The sequence below is a fragment of the Carassius gibelio genome, chromosome A7 (assembly GCF_023724105.1).
Source record: "Carassius gibelio isolate Cgi1373 ecotype wild population from Czech Republic chromosome A7, carGib1.2-hapl.c, whole genome shotgun sequence".
In the NCBI taxonomy this organism is placed as follows: domain Eukaryota; kingdom Metazoa; phylum Chordata; class Actinopteri; order Cypriniformes; family Cyprinidae; genus Carassius; species Carassius gibelio.
Genome location: NC_068377.1, coordinates 35,709,205 through 35,728,123, shown reverse-complemented (window position 1 = coordinate 35,728,123; position 18,919 = coordinate 35,709,205). Strand labels below are relative to the sequence as shown.

General features: G+C 35.1%; 1 protein-coding gene across 1 annotated transcript; it reads right to left on the bottom strand.

Moving 5' to 3' along the window:
• Positions 1-294: 294 nt before the first annotated feature.
• Positions 295-18,135, bottom strand: LOC128017389 (aldehyde dehydrogenase family 1 member A3-like). The gene is made up of 13 exons (XM_052602763.1): positions 18,011-18,135; positions 17,215-17,319; positions 16,474-16,614; positions 14,424-14,553; positions 9,919-9,980; positions 7,507-7,635; positions 6,212-6,325; positions 5,248-5,350; positions 3,144-3,328; positions 2,901-3,065; positions 2,462-2,619; positions 1,171-1,245; positions 295-871 (listed from the first exon to the last, which is right to left on the bottom strand). The coding sequence occupies exons 1-13, from the start codon at positions 18,113-18,115 to the stop codon at positions 796-798; spliced, it is 1,548 nt and encodes a 515-aa protein (XP_052458723.1). The 5' UTR covers positions 18,116-18,135; the 3' UTR covers positions 295-795.
• Between the last annotated feature and the right edge of the window lie 784 nt (positions 18,136-18,919).

Sequence of the window (18,919 nt, the reverse complement as noted above, 5' to 3'; positions counted from 1 at the left end):
GATAACTTTTTATCCATTTAACACATCCTTGCTGGATAAAAGTATTATTTAAAAAAAAAAAGAAGAAGAAGAAACTATTTACTGACCCCAGTCAAATTAAAACCTCTTCCTAAAACCTCTAAAACCTTTTTTTTCTTTACTTTTTATTGCCTTTTCTGCTGAATTTAGATTTTTATGTATGTCTTTTCATTTATTTTATTTACAATGTTTTTATTTTGAATTTGAATTAAATTTCTTTTAAAGATCAAAAAGAATACAGGGGAAAAAATCTGAATCAAAATCTAAATCTTGGTTAAAGTGATTTAATATATACATACATATTGTGTGTGTGTGTACTTCTAGTACAACAGATCACAATTTTTTTTTAAATCGATAGCTATTTAATAAGTCAAAGTAAACAATATATTTTAAGCAATTGCATTGATTCCCCTGTCATATGATGTGTATGTACATTTAGAAAACGAAATCATTTTAATTTTAATTATACATTAATATATGCAGGGCAACCCACTGTACATATACAGTGCAGAGATGTATTCATCAGTTCAGTTTACATTCTGCATCACAAAACCAATGTAGTAACAGTTCAAACGAATCATGGTAACATAGTTAGTTTTAAGCTGCCATGATAGGAGACCTTTAAAACCTCGGAGATGAACTGGACCTCCAAAACAAAAGAAGCAAAGCATTTAAACATCCAAATTAAATACAAATAAAACACACACATGTTCTTTTCAGCACATCTACATGAAATGAACCGAGAGGAGCCTGATGGGGAAGCCGTTGATTGACAGGTCACAGTGTCGGCTGCTCGCTGAGTTTGAGAGTGATGGCTTTGACCTCGGTGTACTCCGCCAGCGCATACTCACCCCTGCACACATCGAATATTGTTATTGCATGCATAATCACAGCAAAATAAGCTTTTCCAACTCTAACCCTATGAAGCCTCTCCTGTATCATATTTGATAAGCAAATAAATTATCAACACGATCATGACTTTGCTGAAAAACCTGTTGAACACAATCTACATGTTTACATCGTCTCATCAGACATTTTTAGTGAGTAAAAGGTGGAAAACGGTCTTGAAACTCAAGAGCTATGGTGCAAAGAGCTCTACTAACACTAGATCTCAGAGAAACGAAATGAGGAGGTAAAGATGGCAGCACTCACAGCTCTCGGCCGTTTCCTGACATCTTGAAGCCTCCGAACGGAGCTTGAGCATGTAAGGCGTTATAGCAGTTCACCCTGGAGAACAGAAAGAGACATGACCTTTGACCTCTCCAGAAAAACCTCAGCTATCAACAAAAGGTCACACATCACCCCCTGGTGGCCAATTCATACACTGAGGTCAGAGAGGACAAAACAGTATGCATTTTTAATTATGTATTATAATGATATATTAGTGCTGTAAAACGATTAATCGCATCCATTTGATATAATATATGTGTGTGTATTGTGTTCATTTATTATGTACATACATGCATGTTTTGATTTAAGAAAAGTGTTACGTTTATATATTATAAATTATATTAATATTAATATATACACTTAAATACATGTAAATATTTACTAAATATATGCTATGTGTGAGTTCTTTTTATATATATATATATATATATATATATATATATATATATATATATATATATATATATAAAAATGTATATATATATAAATACACACACACACACAACACACACACACATATAACTATGCACAATACACACACATATTATATATATATATATATATATATATATATATATATATATATATATATATATATGTTAAAAAATATTTCGATTTATTTATCGCGATTAATTTTTTGACAGCACTATTAATTACGTAATTATGCATATATTAATATATACGTCTGTGTGTGTGTGTGTGTGTGTATACACTGGCATTGAAAAGTTTGGGTTCGGTAAGATTTTTAATAATATATATTTTTAATGTAAAGTCTCTTCTACTTAATAAGGCTGCATTTATTTGTTTAAAAATACAGAAAGAAAACACTAATATTGTGAAATAATATTGCAATTTAAAATAATGCTTTTCTATTTTAATATGCTTTAAAATGTAATTTATTCCTGTGATCAAAGCTGTATTTTCAGCATCATTCCTCCAGTCTTCAGAGTCTCATGATCCATCAGAGATCATAATGATATACTGATTTATTATCAATGTTGGAAACAGCTGTGCTTTACTGTCACTTTTCAATTGAACATCCTTGCTGAATAAAAGTATTATTATTTTCTTTTTATTGCAAATTTTCTTTTTTATTTCAATATTTTTTTGTTTATTAGAGTAATTATTATTAAATTAGATTGCAGCCTGGTATTGTTCCTTCTTCTTTGTAAGATATCAATATTAAAAACCCATATTGGTCAACGGCTCGATTGTCAAGTTGTGTATTTTTCTAGTGTAGCAGCTTACAGGAAGAGTTTAGTGAGTCTCTCACCAGACGGTTCCCGCCTCCAGCGCCGCAGACACGCTCATGGCCCGCTGGACGTCCCGTGTGAAGACGGCCGCCGTCAGACCGTACTGTGAGCTGTTGGCTCTGTCGATCACCTCCTCCTGCGTCTTAAACTTCATGATGCACTGAACCGGCCCAAAGATCTGCAAAACACACACATCAGCGCAGGCAGCACACATCTACAGCTGCTTACAGGGAGAGAGCAGGTCTATAAAGGCATAATCATCCAGCAGGAGGCACTACAGGACACTTATTCAGATCTGTCACCTAAAGCGCTCAACTATAGGAGAGCTGTAGGTTTTTAAAAAAGTGAAAACATCATCATTTTTGTCAAATTTTAAATTAGCAATTGTATTGATCTGCACTGCATGTAGCTTTATCCCCGTGTGTTTTACTATTGAAAGCACGCAGAGGAGTGTGGCACCTCTTCTTTGGCGATGCGCATGTGGTCTTTGACGTCGGAGAAGATGGTGGGATGGATGAACAGACGTCTGTCCTCCACCGCACAGCCTCCACACTCCAGCGTCGCCCCTTCCTTCTTCCCACTGTCCACCAGCTCCAGGATCTTCTCAAACTGATGTTGGTCGATCTGACCCAAGAGCAGAAACACATAAGAGCTGTGAATAGAAGAAGAGAAACGACTCTCAAGTGAACACAAGGATCTCACCTGCGGCCCGTGTGAGGTTCGTGGCTCCATAGGGTCCCCGATCGCTATATTTTGGGCTCTTTCGACACTGAGACGCACAAACTGGTCATAAACTGGCTCTTCCACGTAGACACGTGATGCAGCGGTGCATGCCTGACCCTGGTTGAAGAACGAGCCCTTCTGAGTCTCCTCCACCGCCAACTGCACTGCACACACACACAGACACACACACACACACACACACCAGTGAGCCCTCTATACAACACACTTACTCTTTTCCCATGCCCTTATGTTTTGTTTGTTTCAGTGCAACTGCAGTGCATTACGCAGCAGCGCCGATGTTCATGCTTTGATTCATTTGTAAACTTGATAACATCGTGCATTATATCATTACACCGTTTCTGGAGTTTAATGAGCTGTGCATTGGCGTAAGTCTGGGTTTGTGTGCAGATGTGAACATGCATAATCATAGACGCATGTGAAGCAGCGAGTTCACAGCTGCACGGGTGGTCTGGAGTATTGCAACATCCCTGGGGCTGAATAAACTTCCCCTTAAGAAATACAACTCACACCACAATCTATGAACTTAAATCACTGTGTATTGATCTAACATGTACTGTATTTTAGCAGCTTAACCCTATAAAGCCTACTGTGTCATATTTTATATATACACTGTTCAAAACTCCTATTTAAACAAACTGAGACAGACTCAGTCCAGAAGAACTGTGGCAAATATTTATGAGCCTTTAAGATTGTCAGGGTAATTAAGCAATTTACATTTATGCATTTGGTAGACGCTTTTACCCAAAGCAACTTACACTGCATTCAAAGCATGCACTTTATCAGCTCATGCATTTGCTAGGAATTAAATCCATGACCTTGACATTGCTATAGTCCTGTCAAAAATGTCTGAATGTCATTGCATTCAATGAAAAATGCTCTACTTGTGCTCTCAAATTCTGCAGAAGCTTCACTTCAAGAGACACTTACTCGAGAAGCATAATGACTTACAACATTAGGTTTTGTTTGCTGAAAAATGAATCAAAACAAAGTGAATTCTGCTTAAAATTGAGAAAAACTATAAAAAAAAACTACTGAGTAAGGGAATCATTTTTTGAAGTGTTACTTTTCATTACCTGCTTCTTTTTGATCGGCTGGTGTTTTGCTGATTTTTAGTGGATGCATAAATGAATTATGAACATGTTCCACTAATGAGTCACGAACACAAAAATTCTGTTTGATTTCACTTTCAACTTTTGCATTATCATTTAAAACCTGACAAACATGTTTGTTGCAAACTTGCATGTTCATTGGAATTATTACTCATTTTTGCATATAAGATCAGAATAATATTGTAATGTTGTATTATAACATTATTTTATGTTGAATACATTTAAAAAAATGCACTTTTTAAAGGCGCATAATTTTTTTTTGTTTATACTGTAAACCTAAAATACCATAGAGGAGTACATTTAGATTTACATTTAGAAATATACTAGCGTTTATCCAAAGTGACTTAAATCACAGGGAATACATACAAAGAGAAGAAAACAATCCAAAAGAGAGACACAATTCATTTTTTGTATGTATTTATATATGTATTAATTTAATTGTTTTATTCGATTTATTCTAGTGTTCCTGTGGCGCAAACGGTTGTGGGTTCGATTCCCAGGGGAACATATGTTAGGTAAAAAAATGCTAGCCTGAATGCACTGTAAGTCGCTTTGGATAAAAGCATCTGCTAAATGCACAAATGTAATGCATATTTATTTTATTTCATAAAAAGTAAAAAATTATGCAAAATAATGCCACAATGGATCAATGAAAATTAAAAACCCCAGAGAGCCATGCAATACTTTTTTATCCCCCTGAAAAACTAGCAGATGTTTGATTAAAGTGTGCCGCTTCACTTTAAAACGAATGCACTTGGTTTTTGTTTTCTAATGCAATGACATGCAGACGTTTTTAAGTGTCTCTCAAGTGTTTAAATACCCTCCCCTGTTTTAAATAGAGATCTGCGGGTCTTCATTTGGGAGGATACTGCACACATCGTTCCCATTCCCTGGATTTCCCAGCGTGCTCATTACTGTTTGAGCAGTGGGATCTGGGAAACCACATCACTCACGGTCTGAGTCAGCAAACACAATGCAGGGGTTCTTCCCTCCCAGCTCCAGAGTCACTCTCTTCAGGTTGCTCTTGGCTGCCGCTGCTTTGATCAGCTGACCCACCTGAACACAAACACAGCACAGGACAATAACCAGAGCGCTCACTGACCATGTGATTTATGACTGTCAGCTGGTTTGTTATGTACATAATGATGGGGAAACTTGGCCAGAACAGCCAAGCGCTTTGAAGCATTACAGTTCAGAGCGCCGAGATTCAGCTCACGTGAACAATGTCAACCCAATGGTTTCACGCTATTTCCAGAACATAGCATCTCAAATGTATCTGTTAATCCTCTCTGCAATCCAAGTAATAAATAAATGAATGTTCATATTAAATTTTACTGTATTTTAAAATAAACCAAAAATTGTGAAGATATGAAAAAAAATGCAAATGCATTTTTTTTTGTATTTATACACTGAATTAGAAATCAAATATAAATATATTTGTGTCTATCTTTATACATTATATTTGACACATTTACTATATATTTGCATTGAATAAACAACACTTTGAAGTGCACAGATAAAAATTATCTCTTCAAAATGTTGTCAATTCAATGCAAATATATTGTAAATTTGTCATATAATTATGTATATATATAGTTTACACATTACACATTTTATTTTAGATTTATTTCCAATTTAAATGTATTTCTATTATCCGGAATATATTTTTTACAAATGCATTGTAAATGCATTGTTTAAGGCACATTTTGGCATGTCGAGGTCTTAATAAAATAAAATTTTAATAAAAAAAAAAAACAATTCTCTAAGCTGTACTGCTTACCATGTTTATTTAAAATGTATATTTGCATGGCAGAAATATAGAAATAATACTGTTTGTCAATAATTGCATTCGTGTCATCAATCAGTCTCTCTTAAGACTTTGAGCAATATGTTTCTCCTATCCCATAATTTCCTCACTTCTGTAGAGCCTGTAAATGCCACTTTGTGGATGTTCATATGACTGGCGATCGCCGCTCCAGCCGTTGGTCCAAACCCAGGTACGATATTCACAACTCCAGGTGGAAAACCAGCCTGTGTGACATGATGGCAAGAACAGGCTTTATATGTATTATTTCTAAAAACATGCAAGCTTAATACTGTTTCATATGACTTAATACTTTCCTCTGAAGGAGTAAGCATGAATAGGTCAAAAAGCTTCCCAGACGGGGACAGACTCAGCACAAGTACACAAAGACATGCTTTTCTTTTGAGGATTTAAACCACACTGATCCCATTCACAATGATGAAGACATACATCATCTCTTTTTTAGATACAGACTGCTTCAAAAGAAAGAAATGGCATGTGTCCTGCTCTCTTTGAAGAATTAAACATGATCATTTGAGAGTTTTGTATAAAAAGAGCAACAACTCATTACCTACAATGCAGCTGAGTCATTTTGTAATAGAGCCAGGTTCCCAACTGAGTTTATTTCAATTCTTCTTCAGATGTTTGAATACATATATTTAATTACTAGTGGTTACATATAAGATCAGATAGCGTAATGCTGTATTGTAATAGCGTAATATTTTGAGTAGTTTTTATTTGAATGCATTTTTTTTAGATCGTAACTTACAAAACATTGTAACTTTAAAAAAATTATAATAGTACCTTTAGATTTTTATACATTTATGAATTAAGCAGACAGCCTAACCTTTTTTTCTGCTAAATGCATGAATGTAAATGCAAACTTTTAGCCACTGTTATGTATGTTTTTTTTATTTAAATATATTTTATTATCTCTTTTATTTTATAAAAGTTAATTTAATTAAAAAAATTATACAAAAATATGTTTTATTTTATTTTTATATTATTTATTTATTTATTTTTATTTACTTATAAAAATGCTTTTTTAAATAAAAGTAGCAAACTATACACAAAGATTTGCTTTATTTTATTTATTTTATGCTATTAATTTTTTTATTTAATTTGAAAAAAAGTAACAAATTAAACAAAACAAAAAATACTTTATTTATTTTTATTTTGCTTTATTAATTTTTGTTATAAAAAGTAACAAATTATACAAAAATAATGGCTTAGTGTTACAATGGACCAATCAGAATCAAGCATTCCAAAAACCAACGTAATACATTATCATATAAACTGGAATGCACAAAACCTCTGCCAAACTTTAATTTGGCATCATAATCCATATCCATCATGAAATACTCTGCAAACGAGAATGCCAAAGCAAAGCAATCCCATGAACCCTTACCTCCTTTATGAGTGCTCCGACGTGAAGAGCCGTGAGCGGGGTCTGTTCAGCCGGTTTAATGACCACAGTGTTCCCGCAGGCCAAAGCCGGCGCCATCTTCCACATAAACATCAGCAGAGGGAAGTTCCACTAAATACAGGAGGCATTCAAACAGATTACATCAGGAATAGTTGACATCACATTGTTTTATTACTAGAAAATAATGCACATCCAAGGTGGTATTTCACGGCTTGTGTGCATTATTTTCTAATCATTCAATGGACCGGAGTCAATTATTCCACTTCTACTACGGTCCCCACACATCAAAGCATTGTTTCGATGTTTTATATCAAGGCATTGATCAGTATTCAAGTGTGCCATCCACATTGACATTCAATACAAAAAAACTCCATCAAGTCTAATCGCTGTTCTTTGTTAAACTGGTTACATAACTATGTACACAAATCACTTGTTTACTAGAAGAGAATAGTTATTTTTACATCCTTTTGGATGCTGTCATGGCAGTTAACCGTGTTTCTGGATTGCATTTCCACTTTTCTTGTTTTTCTTTCTGAGTGAGTCATGTGAACGCTGAATGCCAGCGTTGCTTTCCCTAATTACCAATCCCAAATATGAATAATGACTTCATGATATAATCTCCAGTGTCTATCAACAGTTTGTGCTTTGTTTCCAGAGCAACATAAGACAATAAAAAGCCATTTTCATTAATGAAATAAGATTCTTGGAAAGCCTGATGTGATTGAATGATTCCTGGGATTTTGTAACTTACAAAAATTGAGACAATATGGTGAATCATTGACGACAATTCAAACAAGCCGTTTACTTTAGTTAACATGATCTAGGCAAGAGCAATCCTTCTACAGCATTTATTAATCTTAGTCGATGGTAATTTCAACATTTACTAATGCATTATTCAAATCAAAAGTTGTGCTTGTTAGCATTCGCTAATGCACTGTGAATTAGCATGAACTAACAATGAATAACTGTATTTTCATTAATTAACAAAGATTAATAAATACAGTAGTACATGTATTTTTCATTGTTTGTTCATGTTAATTAATGAATTAACTAACATTAACTAATGGACCATTATTCTAAAGTGTTACCGGAAAAAAAAAAATTGGAATTCCTCCATTACATATAAAAAAATGAAATGACGCGAACTTGTGCATTTCACTTGTGTTTGAAAAACAAAAGCCTTCCAAAGACATAGTAATACATGGTTAAATAATCATCTGATAATTCAAATAGTTAATGCAATGTTGAAATGTGAGAAAACACTTAATAAAACTGAAAATCCAGTGGTCAAATGTTATAGTTATGAATAATTTATTTCTAGTGTATGAATACTGTGTAATCGTGTAATCAATAAAAAACTAACTGTAGTCTGTTTAGGAGTATTTTAAAATGTAATGTAATCTAATTCCAAGTAATTATTTTTTTTGCAATCTGTTTAGATAATCCAGATTAATTGCAATCAGTTCCCAGTTCTTTAGCGTGTATGGAGATCTTTGGTTTCAGAGAGTTGTGAGCTTTCATAAACATTCATAAGCTTCAACGGCATGTGAGATCATAATCCAGTGTGCAGTCTGTGAGAGGGAGCGGTGTGTGTGTGTGTGTGTGTGTGTGTCTCTTTATCCAAGGTGTTTCCTTACATGCATCTGAAAGACTCTAGACAGGCGTTGGCTACAGTGTATAAACAAAACCATCATGTGCATGTGATTCAGCGCTCACAGGATCCTATTGTGTTTCTGATCTAAACCGTGTCCAAATATGTTTCTTATTTACATTATCTGTTTAAATGCCAATACTGTCAAATTCACAAATGAAGTGCCTTTTGCGAGTGTTTGAGAATAGGATTAATCAAACAATAAAGCAATTTCATGCTTTGTTTATATAGATTACAATTGGATATAGTTAATCTAAAACTTACACTACAAGCTACTAACAAAATGTACAGATAGGTTTATTTAGTTGCATAAATTGATAATAATCAGGAATGTTTTCTGATCAGCAAATCAGCATATTAGACTGATTTCTGAAGGATCATGTGACACTGAAGACTGGAGAAATGATGCTGAAAATACAGCTTTGATCACAGAAATAAATTACATTTTAATGTATTTCAAAAAGAATGATAAAAAAAAAAATATATATATATATATAAATATATTTTTTTTCAAATTGCAATATATTTATAAAATTTTTTTAATGAACTATATATAAATGAAATATATATATATATAAACATTTTTGCAAAATAATAAAAAAACAAATATATATGCAAAATACTAATTCACTCTAAAAATAATAAAAAATTGGGATGTGCCTCCCGATTTGCGATTCTGTGAATCGATGCTACTTTAAATGCTCCACAATTGAAATGTGAATGAAAAAAAGGCACAAACTCACCGGAATAATTGCTCCGCACACACCGATGGGCTCATGTTTGGTAAAACACACAAAGTTTTCATCTGTAGGGAGGACAAAAAAAAATAAATAAAAAAAGAGGAGGTCAAGAGGCACTAAACGTTCTAACACACTAAGCTCCCCTTTGATATACAATCATTGTTTCCTTGGGAAGCTCTTGGATGTGACCACCGAAAACCAAACATGAGAGACAAAGCATTGGGAAAAACACACAGCGATGGTTTCAATGGGCCACACAAAGCTCTGGTCAGGAAGAGTGTATATGTTTTTCCCTCTGCTTTGACTGGAGACACACTGAAAGGAGAGAGGCCTGAGGTGTGTGAGAAGTCTGGGCAGCAGTTCAAACCCGCTGCTGATCTGCTCTTTGCTCGGATGCACAGCTTTGTTCGCCTCACCGCTCTCCTTCTCGCCTTCCTCTCTCTCCCAGGAGTCAGATATCCAGTCGGGGTAATGTAAGGTAGCAATGCTGTTTTATCACATCTCTTCGCACTTGAACCTTTCCGTTGGAAAATGCCAGTAAGACTGGCCAATTCACCACTTCCTTGTTCCAACGTGTCTCCAGTTAAAGACTCGAGTGGCCTCGCTACGACTGATTATTGAACATATTTCACCTAAAAATTTACATTTTGTTATTTTTAAACTCACTAGCATGTCGTTTCAAACCTCTATGCTAGTGCGGACGAAGATTTTCAGTGAATAATAAGAAAATAAAGCTGTGGATCAACATGAGGGCCTATTTAGTCCTGTATTTACTTAATCAAAAGTACAGTAAAAAAACAGTAATATTTTAAAATCTTTTTTAGAATTTCAACTATTTTCTACTTGAATGTATGTTTAAATGTAATTTATTCCTGTGATCAAAGCTGTGTTTTCCTTTCATCAAAGATCCTTTGATGAATAGAAAGTTCAGAAGAACAGCATTTATTTGAAATCTTTTGTACTTTTGATCAATTTAATCCTTGTTGAATAAAAGTGAAAGAAAGAAAAAGAAAGAAAGAAAGATATTGATAAATAAAAAAAATGTTAGAACGGTAGTGTATCAATTGCAGATGATAGATAGATAGATAGATAGATCTAGATATTTAACTGTGAAAGAATAAGCATAAAAATAATACAGCACACACAAAATTGTCCATTTCTGTTTGTATTAGATTGAACTTTTGGTATATATATCTTAATTTATTCAACTAGTATTTAATTCGTTTTTACTTCATATATAAAAAGATGAATGACTATATTTAAGCAATTACACATTAAAATTTGGCCTTTTTTTAATAGTAGTGTTTGTAATATATTTGATGATTCATTAGAGTATTATAAAATCATTCTAGCAAGATATTAAAGCTAAACTTCACTGAAATCGTATGAGTTGTTGTCTACGTACAGCAGTCCAAATCAGGCATTCGTGAAGTAGCATTTTACTTATGATGATGCCCATGCAGACAACTTAGAAATATGACATAACTACAAAAGATGCATTCAGAGTCATCCAATTAAAACCACAGGCCCACAACAAACTCCCAGGCACATGCGTGACATTTCATATATGTGTGCCTGGATACATGGGAGCCACGTCCGTTAATCTCCTGCAGCCGGTCTCTCCGAGCCCTGACCTTCTCGTGTTTCCCCACGCCGCAGTGTGTCGGGGTGATTACAGACTTGACGACTCCCTCACACAATGCTCATCTCTGGCTGGGATCAGCCAGCGGCCCTTTCTAACTGATCCAACAGCGCTGCTTATCAAAGGTTACATTTACACCCATCTAGAAGGGCTTTATTTCAGCAAAACTGTAAAGTATCGCCCTCAGACTTCTAACGTCGCCGCAAGTTTAGAGAAGCAAGTAAAATCATCTGTCTGCACTGAAATAAAAAATACTGTAATCTGACATACTAATAATGAGAACTGAAAGTTAGAACAAATCTGAGGTTTAATATGCATTTATGTGGAAACACGTTTCTGAATTATAAAAAATATATCATATTTGGAAATTACCAACATGATCATGACTTTGCTGAAAAACAATCTACTTCATGCCTTTGATCGTTTAATAAGTAGTTTATACATTTTTAGCAAGTAAAACAATATTTTTAATACTGTAGAATCTTTATAAACATAAGCATAAGTTTCATATTGTTGGTAATATTTCAAGATGAACATTAACTGGACAGGGAGCATCTTAGGTTTACTGAATTATCCATACATTATTATTTAGAAAAATCTTTTTTTATTTAAGTATCAGGCTTTTGAGGAACGTTTATTTGTTTAACCTTCAATCATCACTGCATTGTATTTTAAGTTTTTAAACTACAGAGCTTTGATCATAAAACTAAGCATTTAAATGACATCTTACTAAGACATATAAAAGGGACATATACTGATATTTATGTACATTTTATGAAGTATTTATGATTTTCATTATAAGCTATCAGAATGTGCACCTTACATTTCTGACCATATATCAACATCTAAAGCAAACCAAACCGCATGTTTTTGCTCAGTTTAGTTGTTTTTTCCCCCAATTATGAGCTTCATATTCTCAGTATATCATACTATATTAGCCATAAAAACTTTACATTTCAAATATGATAAACAACAACAACAACAAAAATGCATGCATCTATTTTTTGGGGGGATTTTGTCTAAAGGTTCAATAAACTGTTCCATTTCTATAGTTTTTTTAACTATTAATCGTCATATGTCAGGTTTCACAGGCTTACGTTGACCAAATGTCACAAGTGCATGGAAAGAAAGCTTTATCTGGGGTATATTTCCCAAAAGCATAGTTGCTAACCTGTTAGCTGTTAACCTGTTAGTTGGTTGGCAATGGGAAATTGTATTGCAACCAACGAAGTTGCTAACTTAGTTAGTAAATATGCTTTTGGGAAATGCACCCCTGGTCAGGATCCAGTGCAACATCCATGATTCAGGGTGGAGATGTCAAATTGGCCAGATTGGTTTTATAATTGGTGCACCGACAATCCAGGTTAATCCGCCCAATGCGATGAACCATAAACGACACATTTTTCCAAACAAACACTTGAGTTGGGCAACAGGCGTTTGACGTATGCTAATTGGCAGCCGTTATCAATGGGGAGATTCAAAGCTGCTTCAGTCACGCCCCGTGTTCAAGCCCTCAAAAGAGCGAGATATTGTATCTGGCCACTGATTCCCTGAACTCCGGCTCATCTGCGGCACCAGCGGTCGCACCTCAGCGATTAGGATCAGAGCCTCTTCCTTTTCCTTTGTGTGCCAGGGCTTTCGTCTTTTAACGCTGTATTTGAATCTAATCAAGGGGAAAGGAGGGATGCATGTTTTGTCTATTGAGTATCCTGGAGTGGCAGGAATGCTGGGGGAAAAGGAAGAATTAGAGAGGGGGATGATGATATACCACCCAGGGCTGAAGGTAACTCATCAACCCTTTCATGCTCATTAACTCATCTAAGAGGAAGAGGATTTTGAGAGACACTGTCTGGCTTGGACGTGTTCATTATATCCACAGCAGAGCTGAATTGAGAGGGACTTTTAAACTGGAAATTCGGAAGCACACAGGAAGCATAATTCTTCAATGCAAATTTAAAAGCACAGCGTGCAATTTCATAGATAATGACTATTTCCAGACAGGTTTCCAGTCTGAAACCTATAAGTGACTTGTTTACAGTTGTGCATCCGTAATAAACTGGCATGTGAAATAGTATTTTACCAGTGATAAAGATAAACACTTGACTTTTTATGCAGGTATAATTAAGATTTAAATGAATTCATACACTATCACTCAAATATTTGTGGTTAGTAAGATATTAAATGCTAATAAAAAAAAGCTGTTCTTTTGAACTTTGTTAATCAAAGCATCCTTTAAAAAGTATCTCAGTTTTCAAATCAGCATATTAGAATGATTTCTGAAGGATCATGTGACACAGACGACTGGAGTAAGGATGAAAATTCAGCTTTGCTTTTACACTTTGCAATATACTGCAATTAAAAGCAGTTATTTAAAATTATAGTAATATTTTTACAATATTACAGATTTTACTGTATTTTTGATTACCGTAAATAAATTCAGCCTTGGCAAGCAAAAGAGACGTCTTTTTAAAAATATTATAAAAATCTCACTGACCCCCAAAATTTTTTTTATAGTAGTGTATACCTGCTTGTAAGCTGGTTTTGTTTTTCATATTTTTTAAATACCAGCTATGAAAACTGAACATATTCTGTAATACTCAATTACTTTTAATGTTATGAAAAGTAAGTGCAAAACCACTTAATTTCCCAGAATGCTATAATTTACCCTTAGTATTCGAGATATAGAAATTCTAATTCTGTATCCTGTGGTGCATCACCAATTTAATTCAAATTCAATCTCATTATTTGGAAAGAAGACAATTCTTAAAGTGAGGATTGCTCAGCTTTGGTGCATGACAGTCAATCAGGTCACTAAATGAATGAGCTGATTTGACTGAGAACACATTCAGCTGGCATCTATACTCACCGACTGGCATGGTTTTCCCATGAATCTTGTCTGTCCAGCCAGCGTAATATCTCAGGGTCTTAATGCTGCCGTCCAGATCGACAAAGAAGGCATGCAGGAAGGGTTTGCCAGTGTCCATTGACTCTAGAGTCTAGAAACAAGAAAGCAAATGGTTCACCTACTCCAAACCAATTCTGAGAGCATAAAAGCATAAAGTTATGATTTTATTAGCAATCTGTTTCAAATTGGCATTTTTATTGGGCATTTTCGAAAAGCATGCTCATTTCGAGATCTACAAATTTGACACAAAACAACTTTTTTTTATGCACGTCAGAGGATGCCAAGATTTTAATGTGCATGGGGAGTTTGTAGGGCCAGAAATGAAACAATAACGCAAACAATAAATTCCGCTGCCCTCTAACAATAAAAACAGTGTCAACGTGAAGAAAAAAGTATGTGGATAAGACCGCGGCTGAAGTCATTGGCAGAGTTTACACTCATGAGAGCCGAAATATGGGACGCTGCCCATCAGCACTGGAACAGATCGATTACTGTGCACAAAACAACAAATAATGTTCAAGATTACTTAAAATAAGATTACAGTTCTAAAGAAAGATCAATCTGACATCTCAAGCTACTGACAGCCTCACAAAATTAATCACACTAGATGGCTGGGTGTGTTTTGCATTTCTGTACTTAAATCTATTTGCGTGGGAAACATCGAAAACTGCATGAGTGTAATTGTGAAAAACGCATGCATTACTTTTGATCCATCCCTTTTGTTCAATGCATGACTGTAAAAGGCACCGTAAATGGCTTAATAACAACAAGGCAGAGCAGTATAAGAAAGAGGTCCCTTTAACCGATCTCGAAATCTGTTCTTTATTTCCCTATGCAAGTGCTCTGGGTTGAAATTATACTTCAGAATCACAGGACATGTTTGCAATTAGTGATCTAAAAACATTACTTCACTCACATCTGTACAATTTCATTCACAAATGCGGTAACTAACTAATATGATCTGGCAGTAGAACAGGGTGAAAACCAACTCAAGCAAGGCTTTCATTTTGTAAAACTGAAGCACTTGTGATACTGTACCGAGACAGCTCCAAAAAAGCATGAAAGCAAACAAGTTTCTTTTCTCAAAAAAGCATCTAAATCCTAACCTTTGATTGGGGTTTTGATGTTTTAATTGACAAGACTTCAAAATCAGACCACCGTGTTCATGCTCACACCTGCAGTAGAGTTTGATGAACGCATTCAGACAGGCGTGACAGCTTATGGACACTGCAAGCGTGTGATGTGATTAAACAGACCGCGGTCATTATTATGAAGCAGCAAGTGTGCAGCTTCAGACCACGGTTTTGGTGCAAAATTCAATATGCTCATTTTACAATCTGCAACACTTTCAATTGGGAAAAAAAGTTGCATTTTGATTGCGCTCAATTGGTTCATATATCCTGACTGAGGAGTTTCCACGAAGCCTCTTTATTTTAACATAGTGATCTGATCTGAAGCCATCTATAACATTTTGACATGAGCATGCTAGATAAATCCTGATAGGCTATAAAGACACGTTTGTTATGCTTGTATCGTTTAAAACTGTCTCATTATTCATTTTGCAAGAACATCTGTGTGTGTGTGTGTGTGTCCTAATTTAGTGTTTTCTTTTTTAGTTGTATTATTGTGTATTATAAAATAGCCCTTTTTTCACTGTTCAAATGCTAATATGCAAAAACAGCACAGAAATCTGGCATTTAAAAAAATGCATTGTGGATTGAAAATACAGCCGGATGTAAAGAGTTGGATCCCGCTTTATTTTGCAATGCAAAAGTTCGCCATTTTATTCGAATTTACAAAACTTCCGATTCATTGGCACTATATTTAAAAAACTAGAAGCATAAAAAAATGCAGTAGGCTAAGCAATGTTGTCTTTGATTATGATCATGCATTAAAATAATATGACTAACAAATACCAGTTTGCAAAATCAAGCATCAAAACGGAAGCATGGTAGCGACGCGAATTTCGTGTAGTCTACATCGCTTGCTTAGTTAGTTAAGCCAGACTCACCGCGAGCACCGCGCGCTCTCGCTCCAGCAGATCCGCGAGTCTGTGCAGTAACCTTCCCCGGCTCGAGGCGTCCATCCGCCGCCACTGCGAGCCTCTCTGCCCGGCCGCTCTGGCAGCTTTCACCGCCTCATCCACATCAGCCTGAACAGTCACATCAACAGTTCACACTCCACTCCACACAAGCAAGGTCACTCGATTAGGCTATTATCAGCAACCTTAAAATGAAATAGCTGATGATTTAATTATCTAAAAACAAAATCACCTGATCAGATGCATCTTGAATCAGCTGACAAATCATAATATACTTCAAAAACCATATGCAGCTTATAATTCTGAAATCATGCAGATGCTTATTTGCAGAAATAATCATGTAACAGATCAAAATAATAAAATAACTGCAATAATTACGATTATATATCGTCATATTCACAGTTTAAGAGACAATAGTGTAGTGAATTCTTAACAAATTTAGGCCTCGTTTATTCTTATATTAGCTCTCAAATCAAAAGTAGCTTTGCAATTACCTAAATACACATTCTTACATACCTGACAAATCCTTAAATCCGTCTGTGTGCATATTAATGGTTGTACTTGCTTAACAATACAATCTAATTTAATTTCAAATTCATATATTTACATGAATTACCAAAAGTCATAAATGAATGGCAGACATTCTTCCAATTCACTTGTACATGCTTATTGATTTTTAATTAGACACCTGATGAGTCAAATTCCTCTTACTTTATCCGCCTCCTCTACGTTGCAGATTTTGACACCTGTTGCAGGGTTGATTGTTGGAAACTTCTTTCCTTTGATTGATGTGTGCCATTCATTATTGATAAAAATCTGCAACAAATACAGTTAGACTACAATGAAGCCGGTTCCCCATAGCAGTCAAGGCTGATCCACTTCAGAATAAAAGAAATGGATAAATGTAAATGTCTAGTACCTTGCCCACAAATATGATTAAAAATAATTTACAATTATTAATAAATGTTAATATCTAGTTCATTAACTACCCCACAAATATAAATAAAAAGCAAAAAAAATAATAATAATAAATGAAAATAAATGTCCATAAATATTGATAAAAATATATTTAAAGTGTGAATGATTTTAAATATCTAGTTCACTATATTTATATTTATTCACAAGTGATTACAAATTAAATAAAAAATGTAAATACCTTGTTTATTAACTTGCCTACTAATATGACAACATGAAATAATTATAATATTATAACCTTCTTATAATATATATATATATATATATGGTTCCTATCGATAATGTACAGTACTCAAATTATGTTCTTTAAATCAGTGTATCAGTTTTGTTTCGGCTCTTTTTTTAATGCACCAGTACAGCTTTTCTAAAGAACTATAAAAGTTCTTCAGGACATCAGTCTCTAAAATGCTTTATTTGTAATAGCAATGGCCTAAAGTTTCTTGTAAGTGTCGTTGATGAAGCCTAAAGCACTACTCAGACTGAAACTCCTCATGCTCTTGTAGTTGATCTGTCCTCTTGATCTAGCTCTTACCTTAGTGTGTTTAATCTCAGGGATTTTCACCGGCTGAGGCAGAGGCGGAGGCGGAGGGCATGAGTTTCGAGGGAGCCCGTTCTCTATAGTCCCGTTCTGTGCCATTAGAGTGAAGTGCAATAGAGATGAAGATCACAGATCCCTGTTCACTCCATCCAGCACACTTTATAAGAACTTTTTTTAAAGGTCCTCCCACTTGGGGCAAGTGTGCACTCCGCCTACCATGACAAACACAGTCTCTGTCCCACAGGCCAGTGCATCAGTCTTTCAAACACAAAACATGCTGATATTTCCAGTTTCCATGATGAAGCTTCAGGAGCTCAAACGTGGAAAATAGCTGTGGCTAGGAAGTTTGGGAACCTTTAAGACACTCGCCTCTGAAACCAGACACGACCGGCTGTGTCTTCATGTCAGGCACTGGACGTAATGAGTGTGAATTAATTGCCTGATTTAATATTTACATGGCTTTGATCTTCTGGCGGGACGATGGATTTGAAGCGACGGCGGGCCGGGCATCACAGATGCATTCTGATGTTCATCACCACGTTGGTTTTTGCACCTGGGCCTGGTGAAGTTGAGTGGAGTTGAATACGTGCAAACAAATGCTTTTGTTCGGCGGGACAAAGACTTTCCCAGCTTCGGGCACATAGTTGGACACTGTTGCCATTGTTTCCCCTCCATTGCTTCTTGTCACTCTTCTTGTCAAAGTTTAATTAGGACAACGAGCTCTTGCGGGCCCATTTCTCACTTCAGCAGGTTTCTAAACACTTCCTAATGAGGGCAAGGCTCACAGAAACTGAAAAACGCACTGGGAAGGGAAAGCAGGAAAAGTTGCATTGGAAAAATGCATCGTATTTCATACACTAAAACCTGAAACACACACAAGTTTCTAATCACAGGGACAGAAAA

Bases quoted from the DNA above. Each gene is read 5' to 3' on its own strand.
- LOC128017389 (XM_052602763.1), bottom strand. From the start codon at position 18,115: ATGGCACAGAACGGGACTATAGAGAACGGGCTCCCTCGAAACTCATGC. The intron at 3,329-5,247 runs GTGAGTGATGTG...GTGTGTGTGCAG, and splicing joins TGTGTTTGCTGACTCAGACC to TGCAGTTGGCGGTGGAGGAG. The intron at 3,066-3,143 runs GTGAGATCCTTG...CTCTTGGGTCAG, and splicing joins GAACCTCACACGGGCCGCAG to ATCGACCAACATCAGTTTGA.